At 46.7% G+C, this 26,741-nt stretch overlaps 1 protein-coding gene across 2 annotated transcripts in view; it reads right to left on the reverse strand.

Annotated features, from left to right (window-relative positions):
- The window catches only part of EML4 (EMAP like 4), a 203,986-nt gene that overhangs the window by 141,022 nt on the left and 36,223 nt on the right, over positions 1-26,741 (reverse strand). The window contains exon 1 of one of the 2 annotated variants that reach the window (XM_068165145.1): positions 12,903-13,042. The exons of the other annotated variant lie outside the window; for it this stretch is intronic. Coding sequence (XP_068021246.1) covers positions 12,903-12,927 — 25 coding nt within the window. The 5' untranslated portion in view covers positions 12,928-13,042. Of the gene's footprint in view, positions 1-12,902; positions 13,043-26,741 lie in introns of those variants that run through there. 2 annotated transcript variants of the gene reach the window in all.

The raw sequence follows: 26,741 nt of genomic DNA on the forward strand, positions 1-26,741 counted from the left end.
AAAAATTGCCAAAAACCTATTAGATGGGCTCAGTGTAGGGCTGGAATAGATATTTGCAGTAGGGTGTGCAGTGTTCAGGCAGCTGGGACAATTCAAACAGCTGTATGCTCAGCAGCAGGAATATCAGAGAGAGAGAAGCCCCAGGAGCGAGACAGCATCGAGCACACGGGGGAGACTCGACAGGAACTGTTAAGCCAAAGAGCAATCAATTAATTACTCACAGCTGGTTCCACCCAAATGGGAAGTGCTGCTGCTGTGTGTTGAGGCTTTGGGGCACTCATGTGCCAGGCAGGGCAGGCTGCTGGCAGGAATGCCATGGGGTCCTGGGGCTGATCTGGCTTCAGCGGACAGAGGGCTGGTTATGAGGCTTCTCATGACAGGCACTTGCTTTGTCCTGGGGAAACTGAGGCACAGCAAAGCCTCTCGTGGCTTCTCTTGTAGGCTCCTGGCTTTATCCCAGGCTCTGGACTGGGCACTTGAGGCAATGCAACTCGAGGCAACGTCAAGCCAGACACAGTCCAAGCAGGTTCAAGCAAGGCAAAGCTTAAGCAAGTCAAGGTGACTGGAAATCAGCCTCTGCATGTATCTTGCCCAAGTTTTGTTTGGGCCAATAGGGCAACTGAAACCAGCACACAGTTACCCAGTGAGAAGGGTTCTGCCAGGCTGTGGCCATAAAAGGCAGAACCCCAGGCCTGGTCAGGCAGCAGCAGTGCCAGTACATGTGCCCTTAGCCCAGGAGAGTTCCCAGGCACCCATGGTCCTGTCCCCTGTGTTCCTTTTCTCACGTTACCCTGACTTTCTGCAGGAAGGAGGGGGGAGAGGGGGACCATGTCTAGACACATCAGGGTCTCTCTGGGTTCCTGCTGAGGCTCAATTGGCCCTACCAAGACACACCTGAAACCAACAGAGCTCTGAAACAACTCAATGCCAAACAGTGTGAGACAGCCCAATTCACATTTGCGTATGAATGCATGCATCTGTAACCTGCAAAGCCAGGTACCTATTTGGCCTTCAGAGTGGCTCACTTAGGATGGACAAAGGACAGGCCTAGGACCAAGGCAGATAGTGCTTACTGTAAAAGCAACTGAGTCTTAGCAGATACTGTGTCTGTTCAGAGATCCAAAAGGAGAGGAAGGCAATACCACGTTAACTGAGCAGACAACACGATACCCAAGAGTTGTTCCTGGATTCAGAAGTGTTGAGATCCTTTGTCTGGTATGAGCCACTGGTCAAGAGGAGATTACACTAACATCTCTGCAGATCTCTAAGAAGAGTAACAGAGAGCTTGCCTCACCTTGCCCTTTCTAAATTGCTCTGCAGCCTTCCCTGTGTTTGATGGCATTAAACACGGGCTCCACTGTGTAAGAGAGCAGCAGTGACACTAGGCTTGGGGCTACTTGACTACAAAGGTCTACAGAGAAGAATCAAGTCTGGAATTGACTTTGCTGGTGGACAGTGCTAGACAGAAGCCTCAACAATCACCAGCACTGAACGTTTTGGACACAGACAAGGTGTCTGAACACTGTTCTTGCACACGATGCAAAGATAACTCCTACAGCATCACCATGAGTTGTAGGCAGGATATCCCCCATTTCCTCTTCCTCCTCAAAACCTAAACACCACAACGCAGAGCTATTTCAAGTGTAATCAAACCCTGCCAGGCATCATGACTTGCTAATGCTTAACCTTTTCCCATCTCTCTTCACCATTGACTCAGACAAACAAAATCCTACACCCTCAGCACACTCAGGCCTGCAAACCCACAACCGACAAGAACCTGATGACATCTCCCCCTTCTGAGGCCGATGTGACCCTACACAACAATGTGAAAACAAAACTACCCAAAACATTCCAAACAACAACAAAACCCCAAACCACCACCACCACAAACACTTACACCACCAAACACCCCAGAGGGTGGGAGAAAAGTGAGAGAAGAGGGAAAAAAAGAGAAAACAGAACAAAGCCAGAAAACCCCAGAGAGCACAGGAGAAGGTTTGGGCAGCTGAGTGAAGGGAGCACTGCAGCAGTGTACCCTCATGCATAGCAGACCCAGACACACATTCTAACCATGCAAAGCTTCCATGATTTCACAGCCTGCTTAACACCTCTCACTCCACTCATCACTGACACTCCCATGTGCAGGACATGCACCTTCAAGCAGCTGCTTTACTGTGCACATGGAGTTACAGGAAGCCTGAGTCAATTATCAGTGCAATTAGACATTTTTTATGAGTCCTTCTGCTCCTAATCCTTCTCATATCCTAACCCTGCAACTGAAGATGAAGAGATCCGTCTGGACAAAATTGCACAACGCCATGGTTTCAGACAGCCACAGCTTGTATGGCAGTGAACAATCTATCAGGGTTTCCACTGTGAACATGTTTCCAGCAATTTCAGCTCTCCCCCACAGTCTTTGTCCCAGAGTAACAGGCTCCTGCAGGAATGCTTTCCTTTTAAACAGACAAAAAATCATCCAACCACACATTTCTCTTGCAGGATGAACTGCTTGCAACACTGAGATGACAACACTAGCGCTGGGGTGTCCTGCCACAGCAGGCAATTAAAAGATGAACAGCAGCAGCATTCCTCTTGCAAAAGATAGGCTATTGCCACATTGTGAGATACAAGGAGTAGATTAGGAGAAATGCAACCTTTGAGAGGGAGAAAAGCACAGACTGGCCAAAAGCATGGGCTGGTCAAACTGGACAGATGGGCAGAATCCAGCGCCATGAGATTGAACACATCCAAGTGCCAGGTTCTGCACATTGGCCACAGCAACCCCATGCAGTGCTACAGGCTGGGGTCAGAGTGGCTGAGAGCTGCCAGGCAGAGAGGGACCTGGGGGTACTGGTAGGCTGAACATGAGCCTGCAGTGTGCCCAGGCAGCCAAGAGGGCCAATGGCATCCTGGCCTGCATCAGGAACAGTGTGGCCAGCAGGAGCAGGGAGGTCATTCTGCCCCTGTACACTGCACTGGTTAGGCCACACCTCGAGTCCTGTGTCCAGTTCTGGGCCCCTCAGTTTAGGAAGGAGGTTGACTTGCTGGAAGGTGTCCAGAGAAGGGCAACAAACTTGGTGAGGGGCTTGGAACACTGCCCTGTGAGGAGAGACTGAGGGAGCTGGGGTTGCTTAGCCTGGAGGAGACTCAGGCTATTGCTCTCTACAACTACCTGAAGGGAGGTTGTAGACAGGCAGAGGTTGGTCTCTTCTCCCAGGCAGCCAGCACCAGGACAAGAGGACAGTCTCAGGCTGCACCAGGGGAGGGTTAGGGTTTGACAAGAGGTTCCCCACAGCTGAGACGCCAGGAATAGCAGAACAACAAAACATTCAGTTAGTTTTCGGTTTCAAACAGTAACAAGTTGTGAAAACTGAACTGGAATTCCCCTGCAGCTTACCCTCACCACCAAGGCTCACACAGCCCAGCAGCTCCCAGACAAACTCTAGGTGGGGCAAAATGATTTGAATCCCACTTGACTGGCTACACTTTTGGTTTAACTGTCCTGGACAGCCAATGCAACCTACACTCCTTAGAGATTCATTCTGTTACAAATGCCTCACAGTTAACTTTTTCCCCTCTTCCCAAGTCTGTGTGAAATCATTTGCATGCCCCAAATCCTTACTGTTCATCACATTTACATGTTATATTCCGTGTACTGCACTTTTACTCTTACTTGAAAGCATGACAGTGTATTCTGGCGAACCACTCCTCCTTCCCCCCCAATTTTCTGTTACTTCTCTTTTGCCCTATTTTTTCCCTCCCCCCCTCCTCTCAGGACTGCTACAGCCAGCCATGCCCTCTCACACTTTGGAGTAGTTAATTCTGACAAGTGTTCTCCCCTCCAATTTGCAAACATGTCTGCACTCCATTTAAAAAGTGAACTCCAGCTCTCTATCATTTTTTTTGCCCCATGTGAAGGGAGCACCAGGGTGATGTTTCCTCTGTTCATTTTTCAGTGAATTATGTCATGGTAGTCTGTGGGGAATTGAGTTCTCCAAAAGCAGCAGGCTACCCTTGAGCCCACAGCAGCAAGATCAGCTGTGAAAGGAACAAAATGCACTTGATTTATGTAATTGATTCTGATTTTCTCCCTGCTCAGTGCTGACTTTACAGTCCATGAAAGGAAACAACAACCAAAACCAAAGAGATGAGACAAAAGCACACCACAAAACCCGAAGATTAGAGGGCAAAGGTTCCATTAAGCCCACCTCACCAATTTTCACTTTCCTCATTCTTTTCCATGTATAAATGATGAGGCCCAAACCTCACTGAAAAGGCCAGGCCAAGACTAGTAGAAAAGAGATTGCATGCATGTAAGAATGTAGAATTAACATCCTGGCTTATTTCAGTCTGTGTTCATACGCTGCTGTTTGCAGATCATACATAGAATAGACCAGGTAGGAAGAGACCTTCAAGATCATCATGTCCAACCCATCAACCAATCCAACCCCCCTAAGCAACTAACACTCCTGAACACTTCCAATGATGGTGACTCCACCACCTCCCCGGGCAGCCCATTCCAATGGGCAATCACTCTCTCTGTATAGAACTTCTTCCTAACATCCAGCCTAACCCTCCCCTGGCGCAGCCTGAGACTGTGTCCTCTTGTTCTGGTGCTGGCTGCCTGGGAGAAGAGACTAACCTCTGCCTGTCTACAACCTCCCCTCATGTAGTTGTAGAGAGCAATAAGGTCACCCCTGAGTCTCCTCTTCTCCAGGCTAAGCAACCCCAACTCCCTCAGCCTCTCCTCACAGGGCTGTGCTCCAAACCCCTCACCAACTTTGTTGCCCTTCTCTGGACACCTTCCAGCAAGTCAACCTCCTTCCTAAACTGAGGGGCCCAGAACTGGACACAGGACTCAAGGTGTGGCCTAACCAGTGCAGTGTACAGGGGCAGAATGACCTCCCTGCTCCTGCTGGCCACACTGTTCCTGATGCAGGCCAGGATGCCATTGGCCCTCCTGGCTGCCTGGGCACACTGCAGGCTCATGTTCAGCCTACCATTGACCAGCACCCCCAGGTCCCTCTCTGCCTGGCTGCTCTCCAGCCACTCTGACCCCAGCCTGTAGCACTGCCTGGGGTTGCTGTGGCCAATGTGCAGAACCTGGCACTTGGATGTGTTCAATCTCCTGCCCTTGGACTCTGCCCATCTGTCCAGCCTGTCGAGGTCTCTCTGCAGAGCCTCTCTACCCTCCAGCAGATCAACTCCTGCCCCCAGCTTGGCATACATGGTGTACATCATGGACCTGTACATCACCTTTCTGCTGCTCAAACCTGACAGAGTAAGCAGGTGGGTAAGAAAGCAGCTTGAAAAAAAGCCAAGACCTTCCAAAGTGCAGGGGAATTATGTTGTGAGGTTTTTTCCCTTGTTTTGGGTAGAAGCACTAAAAATGTTTCATGACATTCTCTTTCCAGAGCAGCAGTGGTTATTTCACTGCTCTTTATTAGAAGAAAAGCACAAATGCAGGACACAACCTATTCAAAACTCTTTGCAGTATGTAATGTTTCTCTCAGCAGCTTTCTCTGCCTCCTAAGGAGGCAGTTATTCCTGCTTACAAGAACTCTGTCCTTTTGTTCCCTCCTCTATGGCAACTTGTGGCTGTTTTTGACAGCATGTTAGCACTTTGTCTGCTCTAAGTTGATTTTGAAAATAAACAGCAAGTTCATTGTGTTTGGAGACTCTGTGCAGGCAAAAGCAAATATAACATCACACATGTGCACACCTTCAGAAAGGAAGCTCTTCATGAGCAAAGCTGAAGGCTTCACACAGCAGTAGGAAGAGAGAAATCACAATATCCTGAGAATGCTCACAGAAAACTTAGAAATAAACAATTTAACCTCAGTGCAAAGGGCTCATCACCACCAGTGAGCAAGTATCAGTGCCACCTGAAACTCACTCTAAGCAGGCATTCCCACCATTTCTTCCACCAACATAACGGAGCATTCTTCAGTTGATAGCCACCTGCTGCTTGGATAGGTGGCAGATACATTTCACACAGAAGAAACCATTTATATCCTTCGCCTTTTAACCAGCCAGGAAACGACGTTTCAGAGAGCTGGCAGCTTTGAATTTCATCACCATGCCTAGTGGGGATCTGTGCTTGACTTTTGGAAGGAGGCTGAAAGACAACCTAAGAGTTGCAGGAAGCAGCAAAAGGAAGCATGGGCACTGAGCACCACTTACTCTTGGTGTGCATCATCCCAAAGGAGCTTCGCCACAGCTGTTGTCTTCTCACTGCTGGACAAGCATGTCAGCATGCAGCTCAGCAGAGGTTTCACAGTGGAACTGGTATTTAACTTCTCACATTCACCTCACACACAGTGTGCTTTTAAAACACAGACTGAACACCTGGTTAGCACCAATAGCTTTCCTACATAACATTTCCATTGTTAGCTCCAGGAGCCACTGTCGCTCCACTGTGGTGCCAACATCTCCTCTGGACAAATTCATACTGGTTGGTGGTACCGCCTACTTCTGCACTAGAGATCTGCCAGGGAGCTTGACATCAGTGAAAGGGAGTAAAAGTTCTATTTCTGACTCTGGATAGCAACTCAGTGGAAATAACCCTCCTCATGGAAGCAGGGAACCTCAGATGTCCCTCCCATGAGTCAGGGCCTTCTTGACCCGCTCCACTTCGGAACTGTATTCATTGTCAAGCAGCAAAAAGGAGATGCTAGGGAAGCCAGCCAGGGGAAGGCCACCAAGGATGGAGCTGGGAGCTAAGATCTCTCTGCTCAGTCTGGGAGTTTCCTGCTGCTCCAAATTTTGGGGAAGCTGGTAGGACAGCACATTCAGCCCTCTAGGAAACACTGTTCCTGCTAGAGTCAAAGGTGGCTCAGACAAAGCCCAGGAAAAAGCATTTCTGAAAGCACTCCTTCAAATCTAGAAGCCTTACTGAGGACCCTCTGTCTCCCAGTCAGCACTCCAGTGGATGCACAGGTTCTTGGCCCTTGTCAAACACAGTCTAGGCACACCAAAAAAAAAAAGTCAGGTGGATATTGCATGTGGCACCGATGAAAGTCAAGTAACAGAGTTACTGGGCTTGGGAGACAGTATCAACAAATGAATCAACATCCTGTTACTGAAATTGCTGAGCATCCACTCTGTTTCACCTGATCAGTGTCACCATTTGAACTAAATTGTTCCCTGCAAGAGCATTTTCTGGAGCCAAGCCCTTAAGCCAATGATCCATGAACAGCCATTAGGACTATTTCCTTTTCACAAATCATGTAAGCAACAGAGACCTCCTCTGCCAGGGCTAGAGGAAACTCATCTTACTTTCCTTTCTCTACTGTCATTCCCCCACCTGAAAGCAGCAATCCCCCAGAAGTAGAGTTGCCTTGCTTTTATGTGTTTGGCAGACACCAGCCATTGCCTGTGCTACACACAGTGCTTCCCCCTGCATGAAGCATCTCTTCTTTCCTCCTCCCACTCACGGCAGCTCTACACAAACAACCTGGATAGGATGTTTATATTTAAAATCAAACCAAACCAAACCAACCACGAATTTCAAAATCTCTCTCCCTGGAAGGCATAAAAAATACCTTTAGAGAGCATCATCTGTTCTTCAAAGACAGCCCAAGACACTGTGCTAACTCTGCCTACCTTTTATGGCCTACTGTAACACTTCAGTACAGCACCAATCCCAAGCACCTTTAATTGAGGGTGTGGGAATCCCTCAGGAAAGCTCTTCTAGAAAGTGTTCCCAGCTTACCACACATGTCCATTTTTCTGGGAATTCACCTGCACTCCTCCTGCAAGTCCAGGGCAAAGCTCCTGCTAATCCAAGAGGAGTACATCTCTCAGTTGTTGGCCTCAACTCTATCTGAAACTACTACAAGCAAACCGAAGCAGACTTGACCACTGGCACGGCAGCAACCCGGTGCACCAAGTGACACCACGTGCTTGGGTTGGGGATGGCGTCTCCCTCTGAGGGTCAAAAGAAGTCTGGGGAAGGTGTGGGCCCCTCAGAAAGGAAACAGATGAGCTGGTGACAAGTGACATGGAGAAGGCTGAGGCTCTCAATGACTTCTTTAGCTCAGTCTTCCCTGGCAAGGGCTCCAGGCACACTCCCAGAATAACTGCAGATAATGGCAGGGGCTCAAGAAGGAACTGCCCATGGTGAGTGAAGATCAGGTTCAAGGCCATGGGACTTAATGGGATAACACCCAGAGGTGCTGAGGGAGCTGGGGAGGAGGTTGCTAAACCACTCTCTGTTACATTCCAAAAGTCAGGGGGAGGTTTCCACTGACTGGGAAAGGGGAAACATAACTCCCATTTCCAAGAAGGGAAAGAGGATGACCCAGGGAACTACAGGCCAGGCAGTCTCACCTCTGTGCCCAGCAAGATCATGGAGCATAGCCAGCAGGTTGAGGGAGGTGATTCTCCTTTACTCCACTCTGGTAGACTGGACTATTGTGTCCAGTTCTGGAGCCCCAATTACAGGAAGGATCTGGAGGTGCTGGAAGGTGTCCAGAAAAGGGCCATGAGGATGAGCAGAGGGCTGGAGCACCTCTTCTGTAAGGACAGACTGAGAGTGTTTGGGCTGTTCAGTCTGGAGAAGAGAAGGCTCCAAGGAGACCTAATTGTGGCCTTCCAGTATCTGAAGGGGGCTACAGGAAAGCTGGGGAGAGACTTTTTAGTGTGTCAGGGAGTGATAGGACTGGGGGGAATGGAACAAAACTGGAAATGGGGAGATTCAGATTGGATGTTAGGAAGAAGCTCTTCACTATGAGGGTGGTGAAAGACTGGCACAGGTTGCCCAGGGAGGTGGTGTAAGTCCCACTCCTGGAGGTTTTGAAGGCCAGGCTGGATGTAGCTCTGGGCAACCTGATCTAGTTGGGGGGTTAGAACTAGATGATCCTTGAGGTCCCTTCCAACCCTGACAATTCTATGATCCATAAACTGTGTGAAGATCTCCAAAGTATTTTTAAGTCTCGGAGGCAGATGTATGAGCCATTAACAATGTCAGCAATTCCCACCACAGTACACATATGCATATGAAGTATTTCTTTGGCATTAAGTCTTGTGTGCATGAGCAACAAGCCTCACCATATCCTGCCACAGGCTGTATTTCTCTAGCTTACACACATTGCAAAGTGACCCACTTCTGACTACAATCAAAAGGTGACTACTGAAATCACTACATGCCTAGCATTTCCCTAGCAGCCCTGACAAACACCACCACGATTGTAATCTGAAACACATGCAGTGGGATTTCTTGACAGGAGTTTGCACTTTCTGGCAGCAGCAGGCACATGTTCACAAAGCAAAGTCCTCCAAAGCCACACACATGCAGGCACTCTTGAGCAGCCCAAACTCCCCACTCAAACTGGCTGACAAGATGCTCCCACAAACAAAGCTTTGTCCTAAGAGTCACACAACAACATACAGGTCCTGGAGCAACAGAACACAGCTGTGCTTTTGAGTTCAGTAACCTGTAGGAATCTGTTCACTACCAGCAAAGCAGAATCAAATCAGCTCTGCATCTTGGATCAGGCAGTGAAAAAAAGGTTTATTTATAGGCCAGGTATATTGCTCCAGCTAAATGCAAACCACAAGACTTCAAGTGACATTTACTTTGGCAGCCTTGCACAGATCAGGATCGCCCGTTCTGCCTTCAGAACGGCATTTAGGAATGACCACGCTAACGGGACACTGCTCACTCCTGTGCATGCCAGCTCACACTGACTTGGGTTTCAGTGGAGAAAGTCACAGATGAAAACTATTTCAATTCCCCTTGGAAGAAAAGAAGCTTTCTGTGAAAGCTGGCAATGTCCTCGGCCTTTTCTCCAGTTAAGAGAATAAAGGCTATGCAGGAGAGGTGGAACCACCTACGCAAGAAACACAGTGGGAGCACAGACCAATCAGTGCTGTAAACTCTAGTTGTAAGGACCAAACAACACTTCAAATCACAGCACAATGAAAGGAGGAAGTTACACAGAAAAAACAAGAGAGTGTCTAAGTGACAGAATAAAAAGCTCTCAATTCCCCCATACAGAAAGGGGGAAGGCTACATACAGAGTGGAGAGAAGAGCTATTCCACAATGGATGATCACAAGCCCCAAGTATCAGGGCTGGAAACCTTGCAAGGACAGTGGTGTTAAACTCTCCTATTTAAAAATCAGCACTAATTCCCTCTTATGCAGAGTAAGCTTAGGTAATCTTCATGCAGATCATAGTATCATAGTATCAGTCAGGGTTGGAAGGGACCACAAGGATCATCTAGTTCCACCCCCCCTGCCATGGGCAGGGACACCCCACACTAGATTAGCCTGGCCAGAGCCTCATCCAGCCTGGCCTTAAACACCTCCAGGGACAGGGCCCCAACCACCTCCCTGGACAACCCATTCCAGGGTTTCACCACTCTCATGGGGAAGAACTTCCTCCTCACATCCAGCCTGAATCTCCCCACCTCCAGCTTCATTCCATTCCCCCTAGTCCTATCACTCCCTGAGATCCTGAGCAGTCCCTCCCCAGCCTTCCTGTAGGCCCCCTTCAGATACTGGAAGGCCACAATGAGGTCACCTCAGAGATGTATTTGGGTGTTCAGTTCTCAGTGCAGGTAACAGAGATGGATGTTCTTCCCATGACTACAAAGTTTTGCTCGAGCTGATTGAGAACAGGCACATTTTGAGTAACACTGCTGCCAATAGCCTTGCAGGGAGGCAATGCAAGAGTGATTTATGGGCTGTATCACCTCAATCTGTCTCCAAGTAAAGGATCATCTCTGCACGGAATAAATGTAAGTACTCCAGTATCAGTGCCCTTAATTTCACATATTTCCTAACTAAGCAAAAACCCCACAGCATACTCCAGCCCTCCTCAGAGGCTGTCACACACCAGGTAAATGGTATTAAAGCTACACATGGTCAGAAAACCAATGCTCAACTGAAATATTCTTAGATTAGGTTTCATGCCTTTCCCAGGTTCTTCTCCCCTCCCATTTCCATATCACCTTAGCATTCCCCACTTTGTGGCCCAAGGGGAAGGTAACAATCAATCAGTGTGGAAGCTGAAAGAGTGTTTGTTTGTAACACCTTTTGTATCCCTCCCTCTTTGTCACTGCTTTTTCTGGCAAACATTAATTCTAATTTGAGGCTTGCCATTAAACAGGGGAAGAAAGTAAAACTTTCACTAAAGACAGAGTTGAGCAGTTATGATTCCTGGCAGAAGCACATTCCCAAACAATGTGAAGCCTTCTCTTCTCTTCACCACTGGGGAGACACCATTTCTGAAGAGCTGGGTTCTGTTCCACTATCTTTTGTCAATCACGGAGCAGGTTTACTTCAAGTAAAGCTGAAGGTATTCTTCCTGCAAATCCTATCTCCTAGAGAGATGCAAGCTCTGAGCACACTGAGCACACCAGATTTCTATCTGCATACTCAAGGCCTAGGAATGCATTCAGTGAGGAAATTGTGTGTGCTTTCTTTTTATTGTTGTTTCTAACAGAACCCCACACTAAATGCTTTGTTAACCAGGCATTTTTTCCTTTGGACTAGTAGAAACTAAAGTTCAGTCGAGGTGCTGGAACATGCTTACATCCTCCAAGGGACCTGGGAAAGGACTAGTGTTGATTGTCCCTGAAGAAGTGAAGTCAGAAAGCAGGAACACAGAGAAAGAAACACGGCATTCATGGCAAGCTGGGGGGGAAATCTACTTTTGTAACTGACAGATTCTGCATGCCTGTTTCAACTCATCACCAGTGGACTGTGCTGCTGAAATGTCACATTGTGCTCAACACAGTGCCATGGAGGTAACTCACCACAGAAGGTCACAAACGCCTCTCCGCGAGGGTCCTTGGCAGCTGCCCCATAACGTGGTAGTAGATCAGGGCAGTACAAAACCCAGGCAGAGCTGAGGGCAGTGATCAACTACAGAGGCTCCTGTAGTGGTGTGATGGTTTAGCCCACACACACCAACACAAAGCACACTGCTACTATCACTTCTTCCCAAGTCATTTGGGGAAAAAAAGGCTGCTTTATTCACTTCTGCTGTAAACAAGGGTCTGACCCCTGGCAGCCATCTGTCTGAAGAGCGTTATCCAGAGACTGCATGCTCTCCACGACACTGGCTCTCTTACTGCAGCCCTCTACATTCAGCGAGCATTCAAAAGAAGGATGCTTACAGTACTCAAGGGCTTTAATACAATTAGCATTTGCATCTTGAGGGGCAAATTCCAGAAGCCTCAGTAACACTTTGGTGTGTTGGCACGCACATCAATATGGATGGCCCCAGACAGAAATGGATAGAGCTGGTTTTGAAATGCTGATCCTTCAGGGCTCAATTTCAAAACTCTGGCTTTCCACCCAAAGCAATTAGAACAGCTAATTTGTAATTACATGCTCACTTGCAGTTTGATAGTGATGAGAAGATAAATTAATCAGAGATTCAGTCCTACATTCACCAAAGCACAGGAATGGAGGTCAGTATACACAAGCGGTACAGGCACAGGCAGAGGGACTAACTCAGCACATTAATATTGAAACAAGCTTCAGAAATTTAATTGCTACCCAAAAGCTATCAATTTCAAAGTGATTCTTACAAATGCATAATTACAATAAAACCAATCCTCATCACAGAGTGGTTTTCACTACATTCGTGCAGTCGAGAGGGAACACTTTTGGCAGCCAGGCTCATTAGGAAGGTCTTCTTGCATTCAACACTAATACCAGAGACAAATGTTACCACAGTACCCTGGAGCCCCTCTGAAATTTGTATTACAGTTGTGAAGATGCACATTTTTCATGTGATCAACTAGCCCTTTGCAATGCAAAGCAATTAGTGGTGCCAGTCTGCGCTGGTTCTCAGCTATCAAGTACAGCTCATGGTGAAAACCTGTCCTACACAATCCACCCCATCTCTGCCTTTCAACACCTGTGAATATTGAGAGTTATCCTTACCACAACGACTGAGAAGAGAATCCATTTATCCCTGGGCTGTCCAGATACCTTAACATAAAAACACTGCAATCTTCACCAGCACTTGCTGCCCTGACTTCTGAAATACTGAATTGCTTCAGCACAGTTCCATCGCGAAAGGAAGAAAGGAAACCGCCTCGCATATTTTGCTGGGAAAAGAATACAACTAGGAACAAAGGTTAAAACTGAAAACTTGAAACTGCTTAGCAGAGGTGTGGCCGCTGAAACGTGACATTGTTGACTCACCAAGATTTTACTTTGGCACATAGAGCTTCCTGCATTCAAACAGGTCTTAGACAGAACCATCTTTTGTTCCAGCAATAAGCAATTATTTCACAGACGTGTTCTCAAGGTCACTAGCAGGAAAAGTAAACCACACCAGGATGTGTCAGTCACAAGGAACTGTTTTTAAAAATTAATACAAAGCAATAGACAGCATAAACCCTTCCATGCTGAGCAGGATGCAGAGTGCTGATTTCCTTTCAACCGGCCACAAACGCACACACACAAAAGGATCCACACACAACAGCAGTCGGTATTTCAGAGGCTCATGTTCCTCCCTATTGCATCTCACTAACTCTTCACAAGTCCATTCTTTTGGGTATTACTTTGGAAAAATAACCAAAAAAAAAGGGGGGGAAGGGCTTTTTTAATGGTTTGGGTAGAAGAAAATGCTGCCTTTAAAGAAATCTCAAGAGAAGAAAAAAAAACCCTTGGGGATTTTGTCACACTTTACATTAGGAAAGGAAGCATCTTTGCACTTGTTAAGGTTGCTGCAGCAGCATTATCCTTAAAACCAGAACAGCATCCTAATGACAAGCACTGCTGCATTTATATTGACAAAACCATTCACATCTCACAAATGCAAAGTCAGGAATTGCAGCCATCCCTACAAACATGACTTGCTCTTCCCAGGAGGGCAATGCATGCATTCAGGTTGCTGCCAGGCGTCAAAACACACCCAAAGGAAGGTCAGCTTTAAAAGCAGACATGACAGGCAAGAGTATGGAAAAACCAAACACAAGGCTCTGGCCAGCATGATCTAGTGTGGGGTGTACCTGCCCGTGGCAGGGGGGTTGGAACTAGATGATCCTTGTGGTCCCTTCCAACCCTGACCCATACTATGACACTACAACAAGTGCTTCAGCAGAGCTGGAGAGCACTCTCCTTAAGGATGGAAAGCAATTTGATTAAAAATAAGAAGGAAGCTCATCCCACATTGGTCTGCAGGGAGGTTTTACACTTTACTTGCAATTGCTGATGATGCCTTCAGTTAAAGCCAAGACATTGGCTAGACAGACAACAGTGTGTTCCCATATTGAAGGTCACCAGCTACGTGATCACTACTCCTGAGCTCTCCTACACAAATGTTAACACCCCTTTCTTCCAATTCACATGTGCATTCATCCTTCAGTTACAATAAACTGAACATTGTCCACTGGTAAGTGAGCAATTGGGCAGTTGCTGGCTTTGTTTTGCTTGGGTTTGGGTTGGTTGGTTTGTTGTTGTGAGTCTTCCCTTGACAAATGCACAAGTTGTCATGTCTAATGATGGGATGGAATAGGGATGGAATAGGGATGGAATAGGGATGGAATAGGGATGGAATAGGGATGGAATAGGGATGGAATAGGGATGGAATAGGGATGGAATAGGGATGGAATAGGGATGGAATAGGGATGGAATAGGGATGGAATAGGCCTTCAAGATCATCATGTCCAACCCATCAACCAATCCAACCCACCTAAACAACTATCCCATGGCACCAAGCACCCCATCAAGTCTCCTCCTGGACATACCTTGGATAGATTTAACTGTATTTCAGAATGCACAGCTACACTTCAGCTTTCTGGTGCTTCTGAGTGCACCACACTACCCAAACCTCACAAGAACTCTTCACCACTGGTTACTAGATTTCAAAATGCTTTCAGAGCACCTAACAGTAAGATCATACTTCAGTATCTCAGTGAGTAACTCACAGAGTTGAAGAAAACAGCTTCATAATGTCAGATTTACTGCCTTTGGACACATTCTCTCTCAGCACACAGACACACATGAGCAATGATTAACTCCTGTAACTCAGTGCAAACAGTAATAAAAGGTGGTTTTTCCCCCTGAAGCAGAACAGGTAAGCACCTTCCTTCTGCAAGCCTCAGAAACATGTGTTGAGATAACTCTTTGACATGAGGCCTTCTCATGCCCTCTGAAGGACTTCACATCCACACTATACAGACTTTGAAGCACAGAACTTCATTTTGAACATATCTGCATAAGTAACTCACAGATCAAAGATTTACAGACACACACTTGGGTAAAAACTGAAACAAGGTCAGCACAAATGAAGTAGGCATGTGAATGGCTTTGTAGATGTGCTCTCTAACACCTAGTGAATGAGAGAAGAACTCTTTAAGTGCATTATAAACCCATTTGATGCTTACTGAGGGCAACTGGTTTGTGTTTAACCAAGAAAAGGTTGTAAGTACCAACTGTGCACCTCCTTGTGCTACATGAGGAGTGGGCTACAACCACCAGCCTCCACCTGCACTACATTAGATGATTTTCCTGTGCAATTTGGAAACTCTTTGTGCACTACAAATTCAGCTTGCAATTTCTACATCATATTTTGGAACTGCACAACAGGTCTCAGGAGCTCTCAAGGAGCGAGAAGAAAATGCAACACACCCAACCCACCAACAACTAACTTACATTTCTCTTCAGCAAGAGTAAAAACAAGTCAAGAGCTTATTTGCCTATCTCAGGTGGAAATTCATGTGATGCAGGGCAGATATCAAGTCTTTATGAGCCCTTCCCCAGAAACAGCAGTGGCTATCAAGTAGCTGGAATTGAGCAGATGAAGGCAAAATGGCTCCAGCAGCCACTAGTGCTTGGAAGCACTCAAACTGCTAATGCAGTTTAGTTTCCAGCCAGAGCAATTCCTGTTTAATCCTGTTTATATTCATGGGGCTAAGAGCCCACACCATCCATTGATGCTGCCTTGCACCAACTTCCTGAAGTGGAAGAAAAGAAGATACATTTATGTTCCTAAGTTGTCCTTGATGATTTCCCCAAGTAAAAGCCAAGCATTTTGGTTTTGTTTTCGGCTTTGTTTTGGTTTTATTGAAGTTAACAAACATTCCTCCCACCTCAGCAGACCCTGAGGCACACTGAGGTCACAAGCAGCCCAGTGGTACAGCTCACTCTAGAAAAACAATTGCATCCAGTGAGACCACTGATGAATCTAACCTACACCATGTTTCTAGAAACAGACAGCTTGGCCATTTATGTTAACACACCCATAGATGCTTTCCCATGGATGGAAAAAACCCCAAAGCCACACCTCTCCTGACCAGAAACTTGGGAATTCTACACTTTTCTGAGAAGTGCTCTAAAACCTTCTTGCTACTCACACAAATATCACATTATCCAAATCCTCAGGAGAATTCTTGGCTTCTGGAGCCTCCAGAAGAGGTGTGTTTTTCCATATAGACACTCATTCTGTGAGAACAGGGATAAAGTAAAAAGAGTGGGTGGGAGTAGTTCCTTTTTCTTGGGTTTATCTTCATCCTTGCCTGGCAGCAATTCAAAAGCCATGAACAAAACCACCCAAAAAACAACCACACACCACAAAACAAAAACACACACCCCCAAACACACACACAGAGCCACAGAACCAGAGTACCTATCACCACTGTTCCACCTATTTTTTCCCCTTACCTGTGTACTGGAGAAGGAACAAGTTCACAAACTTCCTGTCTGTGACACATTCCAAAGCAGGCCATCTGCTGCACAGACTTACCACATCTGAGGCACTTTATGGCTTTCTGTATTGGTTTCACCAGGGCTAATTCCCCTTTTCTGAAGGGCATCTGTTGACTTAACCTTGGGGCACCACTCTGTCTTCCTGTTTCTCTTCTTGTCTTTCCTCTCTTTTTCTCCCCTCCAGACATATGCATCCTTTCTAAAACCGGATGGTGCTTAAACATCTATGACCTACATTAAATTACTCAACTGTCCTTGCTTCCTGGGTCAAATTACTGAGAGCACACTGACGTCTGACGGGATAGGAGGGCAGAAATTAAACCCTTCCTCCACACACTCACCTGGCTTCCTTGGGCAGGGCATGAGTTATGAGTTCAGAGTTACCATTTTGCTTGCACATTATTAGAAAAAAACATCTAGGAAAACTTCCTATCAATAAATAAGTGACAAACATCATGGCTTAGTCTCCTTTGTCTGCCAAAGATTTCCAAAACATGTTTGAGCTAATCTGCTTTCACTTGTGTGGTGCTTTAGGCTGGGTGCTGGCCCGGATGCCACTGCACAGGCCACAGCTGGGAGGTCCCAAAAGGGTCCAGCCTAGTGGGTGGTCACAGGAAGCCAGGAGAATAGAATAGAACATAGACTAGACCATAGACTAGACCATAGACTAGACCATAGACTAGACCAGACGAGACCTTCAAGATCGTGTCCAACCCACCAACCAATCCAACCCACCTAAACAACTAACCCATGGCACCAAGCACCCCATCAAGTCTCCCCCTGAACATCTCCACCCATAATTCCCTGCTCCCCTATAAAACATCCACACAGGAGTCCTCTTCCTCTTTCGTGCCCCGCCAATGCAGGGTAAAATGGCTGAGCTGCCTCCCTTGGGCCTGCCCAGACCCAAGGCTGGGTTGGGGGGGGAAAGAAAGAGCCCTGGGGGGGTTTGGGTGTACCCCCAGGTGGGGGTGGGATGTTCTTGGGTATGTTTTGGGATCTCTCTTTGCCATGGTGCCTGTGGTTCTCTGTAACACTCTCATTGTTTTGCCATTTAAACTCTCCACCATGTTTGCAATCTGTTTGTCTGAGTCTTTCTTTGCCTGTGGTGGGAGAATTGGCCTCCCAACCCACTACAACTTGTTAAGGGGAAGGACAGAAGAGAAAGGCCTTTCTAAAATGTTAATTCATTTTGTGAAAAAAGATGGAAATCCTATAGCTGGTATGTCTGAGCTTAAACAACTGTGACTGATGCAGCAGGACTTGGCCAACACCAGTCAGCTGCCTCTGCACTTACTGCACACAAAAGGCAGGCATTCAAAGCTGCAGGAACCTGTTAAAGCACATTAGCTCATCTCTCTAGATCAGTAAATGCTACTGGAATCCAGTAAATGCTTTTGAGACAGAACTGAATACAGGAGTTCTCATGTTGGCAAGCAAAACAAACACAAAAAGTCCTTCTTACCCAGGGAACTAGGAAACAGAGCAGCAAAAAAAGGGAAAGTGCCACTCAAGACAGTGAGAGATTTAAATTCCTGCAGGAAGAATGAAGTCTGTGAAAATGTTCCCTTTCCCATACAAGAAATACCTTAAGGTACACAACTGTAATTGTACCTCTGATACTACCTCCATCAGCAACTAGCAGAGGCTGGAAACATTCAGCAAGGTAGGAAGAGGTCATTGGTTTATTTTTAAAAGGTTTTTCACTTCACCTGAAAGAAGAGGTAAAGAGCAGGGAGCTTGTGATTGAGCCCCTTGTAACACAGATACAGAGAGAGATAAATCCAACTAACTGTAGGCTCCTGAGGTTTATCAGAGGGACAACAGCCAACCAGCTGCAGCATCATTTCTACTCTATGCATTTCTATGGCTTTGCTGGAATTGTTTAAAACTGTACTAAGCAGTTGAAGTACTAACAGTACCTGATTGGTACCTTCACACCCCCACAGGTGGCAACACTGGGAAAACTTAAATTGTTTAGAGACAAATTGGTTTTGCTCATAAGCCTACTCTGAACTACATCCAAGTTCAAATTCTGATTCAATTAGAGAAAGTCAGTATTATAAAATAGCCTAAATTTATGCTCCCAGTTCCCTTCATCTGAAGTGCCAGTGTTTGACAAAAGCACAAACAGAAACCTTAGCTCTTCACAGAATCAGTAAGGTTGGAAAAGACCTCAGAGATCATCAAGTCCAACCTGTCACCCAACACCTCATGACTAACTAAACCATGGCTCCAAGTGCCACATCCAATCCCCTCTTGAACACCTCCAGGGATGGTGACTCCACCACCTCCCTGGGCAGCACATCTCAATGGCTAACAACTCTCCCTGTGAAGAACTTTCTCCTCACCTCCAGCCTAAACTTCCCCTGTCAAGTCTTCCATCAGATCTGGCTGGGCCAGAAAGGACCTCCAGGTGACTCCATGCAGTCAGCAGGGACACCCCCACCTAGAGCAGGCTGGTCATGCAAGTTTTGACAGCACACACATACATATGCCTTAAAATAAATTAAAAACATTCAACTCTGTCTTGCCCAGGATGAGTTTTACCATTGTAGATGGTAAAGACCTGTTTCATGCTTCCCTATTCTCTCACTCCAGGACTATGAACAAACAAGCTGTGTTAAAGGTGCAGTGTTCTGCTCCATGCCTCTCCTGCAGCATTACTATCACACTCTAAACCATTTTATTCAGATTCTTCATTTTACTCTTCCAAACTGGGCTGCATCAAGAGAAGTGTGGCCAGCAGGGCAAGGGAGGTGATCCTCCCCCTCTGCTCAGCTCTGGGGAGACCCCACCTGGAGTACTGCCTCCAGTTCTGGAGCCCCTATTACAAGAGGGATGTGGAGGTGCTGGAAGGTGTCCAGAGAAGGGCCAGGAGGATGAGCAGAGGGCTGGAGCACCTCTCCTGTGAGGACAGACTGAAGGAGTTGGGGCTGTTCAGTCTGGAGAAGAGAAGGCTCCAAGGTGACCTCATTGTGGCCTTCCAGTATCTGAAGGGGGCTACAGGAAGGCTGGGGAGGGACTGCTCAGGATCTCAGGTAGTGATAGGACTAGGGGGATTGGAATGAAGCTGGAGGTGGGGAGATTGAGGCTGGAGGTGAGGAGGAAGTTCTTCCCCATGAGAGTGGTGAAGCCCTGGAATGGGTTGTCCAGGGAGGTGGTTGGGGCCCTGTCCCTGGAGGTGTTTAAGCCCAGGCTGGATGAGGCTCTGGCCAGGCTGATCTAGTGTGGGGTGTCCCTGCCCATGGCAGAGGGGTTGGAACTAGATGATCCTTGTGGTCCCTTACAACCCTGACTGATACTGTGATACCATGAACCAGTATTACCCAGGCTATCCATGGTGGCCTTAGGTTGACAGCTGGACTCCAGCTATGATTATCCAGGGGTGCTTTGTAAATGCAACATGCATTTGCAGCGCACTTCCAGAAGATCTGTCCCTCCAGTCAGGTGAGGCTAGATTTGTACACACTGTTATTTACACTGCTGTCATCCCATGAAACACCAGATGAAGAGCAGAGCAATAAGCACTGGACACAGAAAAGGACCTGGGGAGTTTACAGATGAAGTTTACAGCCAGCTACCATCTGGTGTAGAAGGAACAGAAAAAGCAGTGCAGTGACACACCTCACTGAGCAAGGTCCAGCTGCCAGGATGGATGCCTCAGAACGGAAGTATCTGCTTAGACACATCACATGCAGATTTGTGGGGGATACCTTAATAGATATGAATGACATTTTCATTGATTATTCCTCTTAACAATGCCATTACTTGAACTTTACACCTAAAAGGAATCAAACCCGGGAGAAACAGAGCAAAAGAAGTCTCAAAACATTGCAGCTGATGGCTTATTTGTGGAATTTATACTTCAATCTCACATCTTCAAGCTAAACTTTACACATTTAGGTCCTTTGCCTACTGGAATGACCACATATGCTCTCCTTTAAAGTCCCATCTGTATTAAAGCAAAACAGAAAACTCACCAAAGTAGAGCACCACTTCACAACTGAAGTGAAACAGAGAAGACAAATGTGCAGTTATTTTTCGTTGGTATTTTAGGAAGGTTACATTTATTGCTGACTCTCCAAGACCTGCAGTCCAAAGATCCTGGCTAGAGCATATAGAATTGAAGAGACACATGATTTCAGAGCAGCCATGGTACAAGTTGAAAGGCTCACAGTGAGTCTTTCCATGAAATAGGTTCATTTTGCTCCAGTGCCAATACAACAAAAAGAGAGAGGTGTATTTCAGCAATGATTCAAACACCACGTGCACCAATCCATTCAGCTTGGAACATTTACAGTACAGCTCTCTCTTCCCTAAATAGCAAGCTCAGGGTTGGAAGTGCTTTAGTGTCAGAGTAACTTCCCCCAACCTATGCTCAATTCCTGAACGTTTTTATGCCCTGTAAACTAGCAATCTCTAATGTAAACAATACAATAAGCCTTGACTTCCCAGACCTCCCAAACTGACAACACTCTGTATGTGATTTCACCATGAAAAAGAAACAAACACACACCCAGCCCCCTCCACACACCCCCAACAATGACTTCTCAGATTACACATCCAGCCTCCAAGTCTGTTCCCTGCAGGACAAAGCAGCCAAATAAAGTAAATGGACACCTAAACAACCTTTTCAGAAGACATTTATTTAATTCTCTCAGGCCTCGTGCCAAATCCATCAACCTCAAAATACTGCATTTCAGTTCAAGCTAACACTGCCTCTTCTCTTCTACACAAACAAACCACCGGCCTTGCCATTGAGCATGAAACTCAAACAAACTCATTTTGCCTGGAGGCCTTTGAAGACACCTCTTATTTGCACCATTTGATAATATTTAGAGATGCTTTCCTTCCTCTAGGGCAACTGAACCTGCCCCTAGCACACAGATCCTCCTGAATTTAGAGCAACACTTATAGACGGTTACATGATTTGATGGCCTGAATGTGAACAATAGCTGTGTATGAGAGGAGGTGGTTCAAGGAAGTTAAACTTGTCAATACTGCTTAGAGACTCCTCTGAAGGAGATACTTGATTGCACAAGACATTATTTTAAGCTTGCTGAAAGTTGCTGCAACACACAAAATGTGCATCTTCATTTTTAGCATGAGGATCCACCTCCCTGATGCCCTAAGCTACACCAAGGGAATATTAAAACAATCTTCCAGTAGGGAAGAATTCTGCATGCTTAGCAGACAGGGTAATTACCATTGCCCTTGCAGCACATGCTAATTGCATTTGGCTACAGATGGGTAAACAAACAGGTTCAGAGACTCACCACCTCACTTCCAAGCCACATACAATGAAATTCACATTTATAAGTATTTAACTGGAAGTAAAAATGGTTAAGGCTTATCACAGCTGTCACAGCCTCATGCCACTGAATCAATTAACAATAGAAAACCATAGGACAACACAGATACGAGAAGCTTGTGAGTGCTCACAAAACCCCAACTGGAACTGCAGTGCATTTTCCCAGCTCCTGGAGTAAGTGGCCATATGGCTTCACCAAAGAGGTGAGGGTTGTCAGTCCATACCAGTAAGCTGGTTTAAGCACCTACCTGCACCTGGGGGAAATAAGGAAAGGCAGAAGTATGGAGCACAGCAGGAGATGGTAGGAAAGAAAAAGTCTGTGCATCATCAAGGAAGATTTCCAGTTCTATAGTTCTGGTTTCATAAAGTTTTGTTTGCATTCTGAATGTCATTGATTTGTAGACACACAGATACACATGCACAGAACAATGCAAGCTTCAAAGCCTCAAGGGGAAAAAGGAAAATAGGGGCAGCTTCTGCATTTCTTTCACTTTGTGACTGAAAAGTAACCTGCACTTTCTCAGGGACTGAAAAGCCACTGAAGTGTCTCATCTGATGGTTCTTGGGTCACAAGGAGACAGTGAACTGATTTCTCAAACAGCCTTTTACTTCGGCTCCAGCCTTGGTTTTAAATTCATTCTTTCATTTCAATCCTAGCTATGGTGCTGTTTCTTATGACAGTTTCTGGAAATCCCTGGAGGTGATCCACAGAAACAAAGGAAACAATAGGTTCCCATTGTGGACCTTCTGCCCCCTATGAAAATGAAGTTTCTTCTTCCTGTTCTACCATGATGTTGACTGAATGCAAAATGTAATGCTGTTGGGGATCTGCTGCATCCACACAGCAGAAAATCCTAAGAGCTCCTACATTACAGAACTGCCTTTAGGCAATCTCAGATAGGAACAGTGCACAACAGCAAAGCAGCAAACCTCAGTTCCAAAAACAACACAGGAACTTTTCCTTTCTGTCTCAGCAGCTCATACCAAAGAGAAATTCAAAATTCATATGACATTTTCTTAGCTTTCTTCCAGACAAGGTATTGTAGTTGGATGTTCTCAGAGCTCAAGTGCTTCATTTCAGTATTCCTAAGGTTGGAAGGGACCTCAAAGATCATCAAGTCCAACCTGTCACCACAGACCTCATGACTAGAGTAGGGAGGACACTACTGCCCACTGCAGACTTGAACTCACGACCTTCCTATTAAAGGTCTGATGTGCTACCAACTGAGCTACTCTACCTTACACCTGCTGAAACCAGAGAATCCATTGAAATTATGCAGAGCTCTGAATTCAAATATAATTGAAACAAAAAACTTATCTCAAGAACAGCAGCTACTAAACCAAAAGTGCAGCAGTCAGCAATATCCAGGAAGGCAGCCCTCAAGAGCAGGAGAGGGAAGAGAAATAAGGTCAGGAGGAGCCTGAGAAGCCCAAGCAGGAGGCCCTAGTAGGAGAGTCACCTCTCCACAGCAAACTTCACCCTTTATACTGAGTGTGATACTCATGGTGTTGGCGTACACCTGTGAGCCAGTTCAAGTCAGCTGTCCTAGAGACTCAGAACTGCTAATGGCCTGCAGCCCACGGCTGGCCTGTGATTCTGTGCCACCAAGACCAGGACACAGACAAGAGGCTTTAAACACTTTCATAATTGCAAATCAAGGGCTATCCTGGGGACACATGAACCTGATGATCAACAGAAGTGCTTAAAAGTCAGTGGTCTTCTCTAAACTGGTTGCTGATTTGTGTTAGAAACCTGAAGATTGCACATGACCTTGACTAACTCCCTACAAAGATCAGGATCTGCTGTAATTAGAGATAATGAAAACAGAATGAGCCATTTCTGCCTGCACCATCACAAGGGAAATCCCCAATCACACAGGTCCTTCTCCCTGTCAAAACCCTGCCCCGTTTTCCCCACAGCCCTCTCTTGCTGCAACAGTAGCCAGAAGTGTACCTGCAGCTCCTTCCAGCGGAGCAGTTCGCTGCAGAATGCCACATTAAACCACAGCAAGATGAGCTTCAGCCAACGTGTAGACAGGGGAAAAAGAAACCAACACACACACCAACACCCCTCCCCCCCCCAAAAAAACCCCACACCAAACCAATTCACTCACTTTCCACTGACACCAACGAAAATATCTACACAAAATCACACAGATTTTATCAGGCAAAATAGGCTGCAAGCTGACAGCTCTCAATTATTCCCTGTATTTGACAGCAGATTGTTTTTCAGAGGGTGACTACCATTTATGGCACAGCAAAAAGGTTTCTGCTCAAAACTGAAGGCATTCTCTTCATGCTAAATGTTCCTGCTGGCATCAGTCTATACAGCCAGCACCTTAAGCAACAGCTCATGATTTTAAGGCATTTCAAAGGCCCAAGCATCTCCAGCCTCCCTTTCATGTGACAAGTGCCTTCCATATGACCTGTGCTACCCTGCAAAGATGAATGAATCCATCCCTGGATTGGTTTCTTCCAAAGTTATAGCAAACATTTTATTTTGTTTAAAAGAAGCAAAAGCTGGAAGAAGAAGTGTCACACAGATGTACTAAAACCTTCAAGCAAATTGGATCAACACTTGGGACCCAAAAAAATTCACATGCAGAGTTTTGGTAACAATTTTGTATCCATTTCCAGAGCAAAAGCTCTGATCTCTACCACAGTGTTTTCTCTTGCAGGTGTTGTTATGACCTTTAAGTTCTATACAGAGAGAGTGATTGCCCATTGGAATGGGCTGCTCAAGGAGGTGGTGGAGTCACCATCATTGGAGGTGTTCAGGAGGAGACTTGATGGGGTGCTTGGTGCCATGGGTTAGTTGTTTTGGTGGTGTTGGATTGGTTGATGGGTTGGACACGATGATCTTGAAGGTCTCTTCCCACCTGGTTTGGGTTATTCTAAGTTTATTCTAAGTTTAAAGTTGATAATGCAAGTCAACTGTGGCATAAAGAAAATGAATGTTCATTCAAGATGTCTCATAGAAGAGATGAAGATAAAACAGATCTAATTATCTAATTCATCAACCAAATACTCTTCTGTTTGGAAAGTCAACGTACTTGTGTATCTTTTCATAGTATCTAGTATCATTCAGGGTTGGAAGGGACCACAAGGATCATCCAGTTCCAACCCCCCTGCCATGGGCAGGGACACCCCACACTAGATCAGCCTGGCCAGAGCCTCATCCAGCCTGGCCTTCAAAACCTCCAGGGACAGGGCCCCAACCACCTCCCTGGACAACCCATTCCAGGGCTTCACCACCCTCATGGGGAAGAACTTCCTCCTCACACCTAGCCTGAATCTCCCCACCTCCAGCTTCATTCCATTCCCCCTAGTCCTATCACTACCTGAGATCCTGAGCAGTCCCTCCCCAGCCTTCCTGTAGCCCCCTTCAGATACTGGAAGGCCACAAGGAGGTCACCTCAGAGCCTTCTCTTCTCCAGACTGAACAGCCCCAACTCCTTCAGTCTGTCCTCATAGGAGAGGTGCTCCAGCCCTCTGATCATCCTCCTGGCCCTTCTCTGGACACCTTCCAGCACCTCCAGATCCCTCTTGCAATAGGGGCTCCAGAACTGGACACAGTACTCCAGGTGGGGTCTCACCAGAGCTGAGTAGAGGGGGAGGATCACCTCCCTTGCCCTGCTGGCCACACTTCTCCTGATGCAGCCAAGGATCTGATTGGTTTTCTGGGCTGCAAGTGCACACTGAGAGCTCCTGTTGAGCTTTCTGTCCACCATCACCCCCAAGTCTCTCTCCTCAGGGCTACTTTCCAGCCAGTCCCTGCCCAGCCTGGATTTGTGCCTGGGATTGCCTCAACCCAGATGCAGGACCCTGCCCTTGCTCTTGTTGAACCTCATGAGGTTGGCTTGTGCCCACCTCTCCAGCCTGTCCAGGTCCCTCTGGATGGATCCCTTCCCTCCAGCTGTCTGCTGCACCACACAGCTCGGTGTCATCAGCAAACCTGCTGAGGGTGCACTCAATGCCACTGTCCCTGGCACCCACAAAGATGTTGAACAAGCCTGGTCCCAGGACTGATCCCTGAGGGACTCTGCTTGTCCCTGGCCTCCACTGGGACATGGAGCCATTGACAGCCACTCTTTGGGTGCGGCCATCAAGCCAGCTCCTTATCCATCTAGTGGTCACCAAGTGATCACCAAGGCTGCTTGGCTTAGTTGGGAGACTGCAAATGCAGAGGGCTTTGTGCAAGTCAAAACAAACAAACCTAAAACAACAACAACAAAGGAAAAAAGTTTAGGAAATAATGGCTCTAGTGAAGTCAGGAAAATGGATGTACTAAGGCAGGACGTGAGATTCAGCTGCACCACGCACAGCTACAGTGAGGTACTTGCAATACCAGACACTGGTGTGAATACGCATCTGTGATGCGGCAGAACGTGGTGGGCACCGGTTAGTTTGCCAAGGAGGGCAGGGGGACAGTATCACAGTATAACTCAGGTTGGAAAGGACCTTGAGGATCATCGAGTCCAACCTATCAACACAGACCCCATGACTAGACCATGGCACCAAGTGCCACATCCAATCTCCTCTTGAACGCCTCCAGGGACGGTGACTCCACCACCTCCCTGGGCAGCACATTCCAATGACGAATGACTCGCTCGGTGAAGAACTTCCTCCTCACCTCGAGTCTAAACCTCCCCTGGCGCAGCTTGAGACTGTGTCCCCTGTGACGGAAAGGGAGGTGCCAAGGAGAAAGAGTAGGAATAGAGGTACAAAATCCCTGCTGCCAACACAACACA

Source organism: Melanerpes formicivorus, unplaced genomic scaffold (assembly GCF_026170545.1).
Source record: "Melanerpes formicivorus ecotype bairdi unplaced genomic scaffold, bMelFor1.0.p_v2 SCAF_84, whole genome shotgun sequence".
In the NCBI taxonomy this organism is placed as follows: domain Eukaryota; kingdom Metazoa; phylum Chordata; class Aves; order Piciformes; family Picidae; genus Melanerpes; species Melanerpes formicivorus.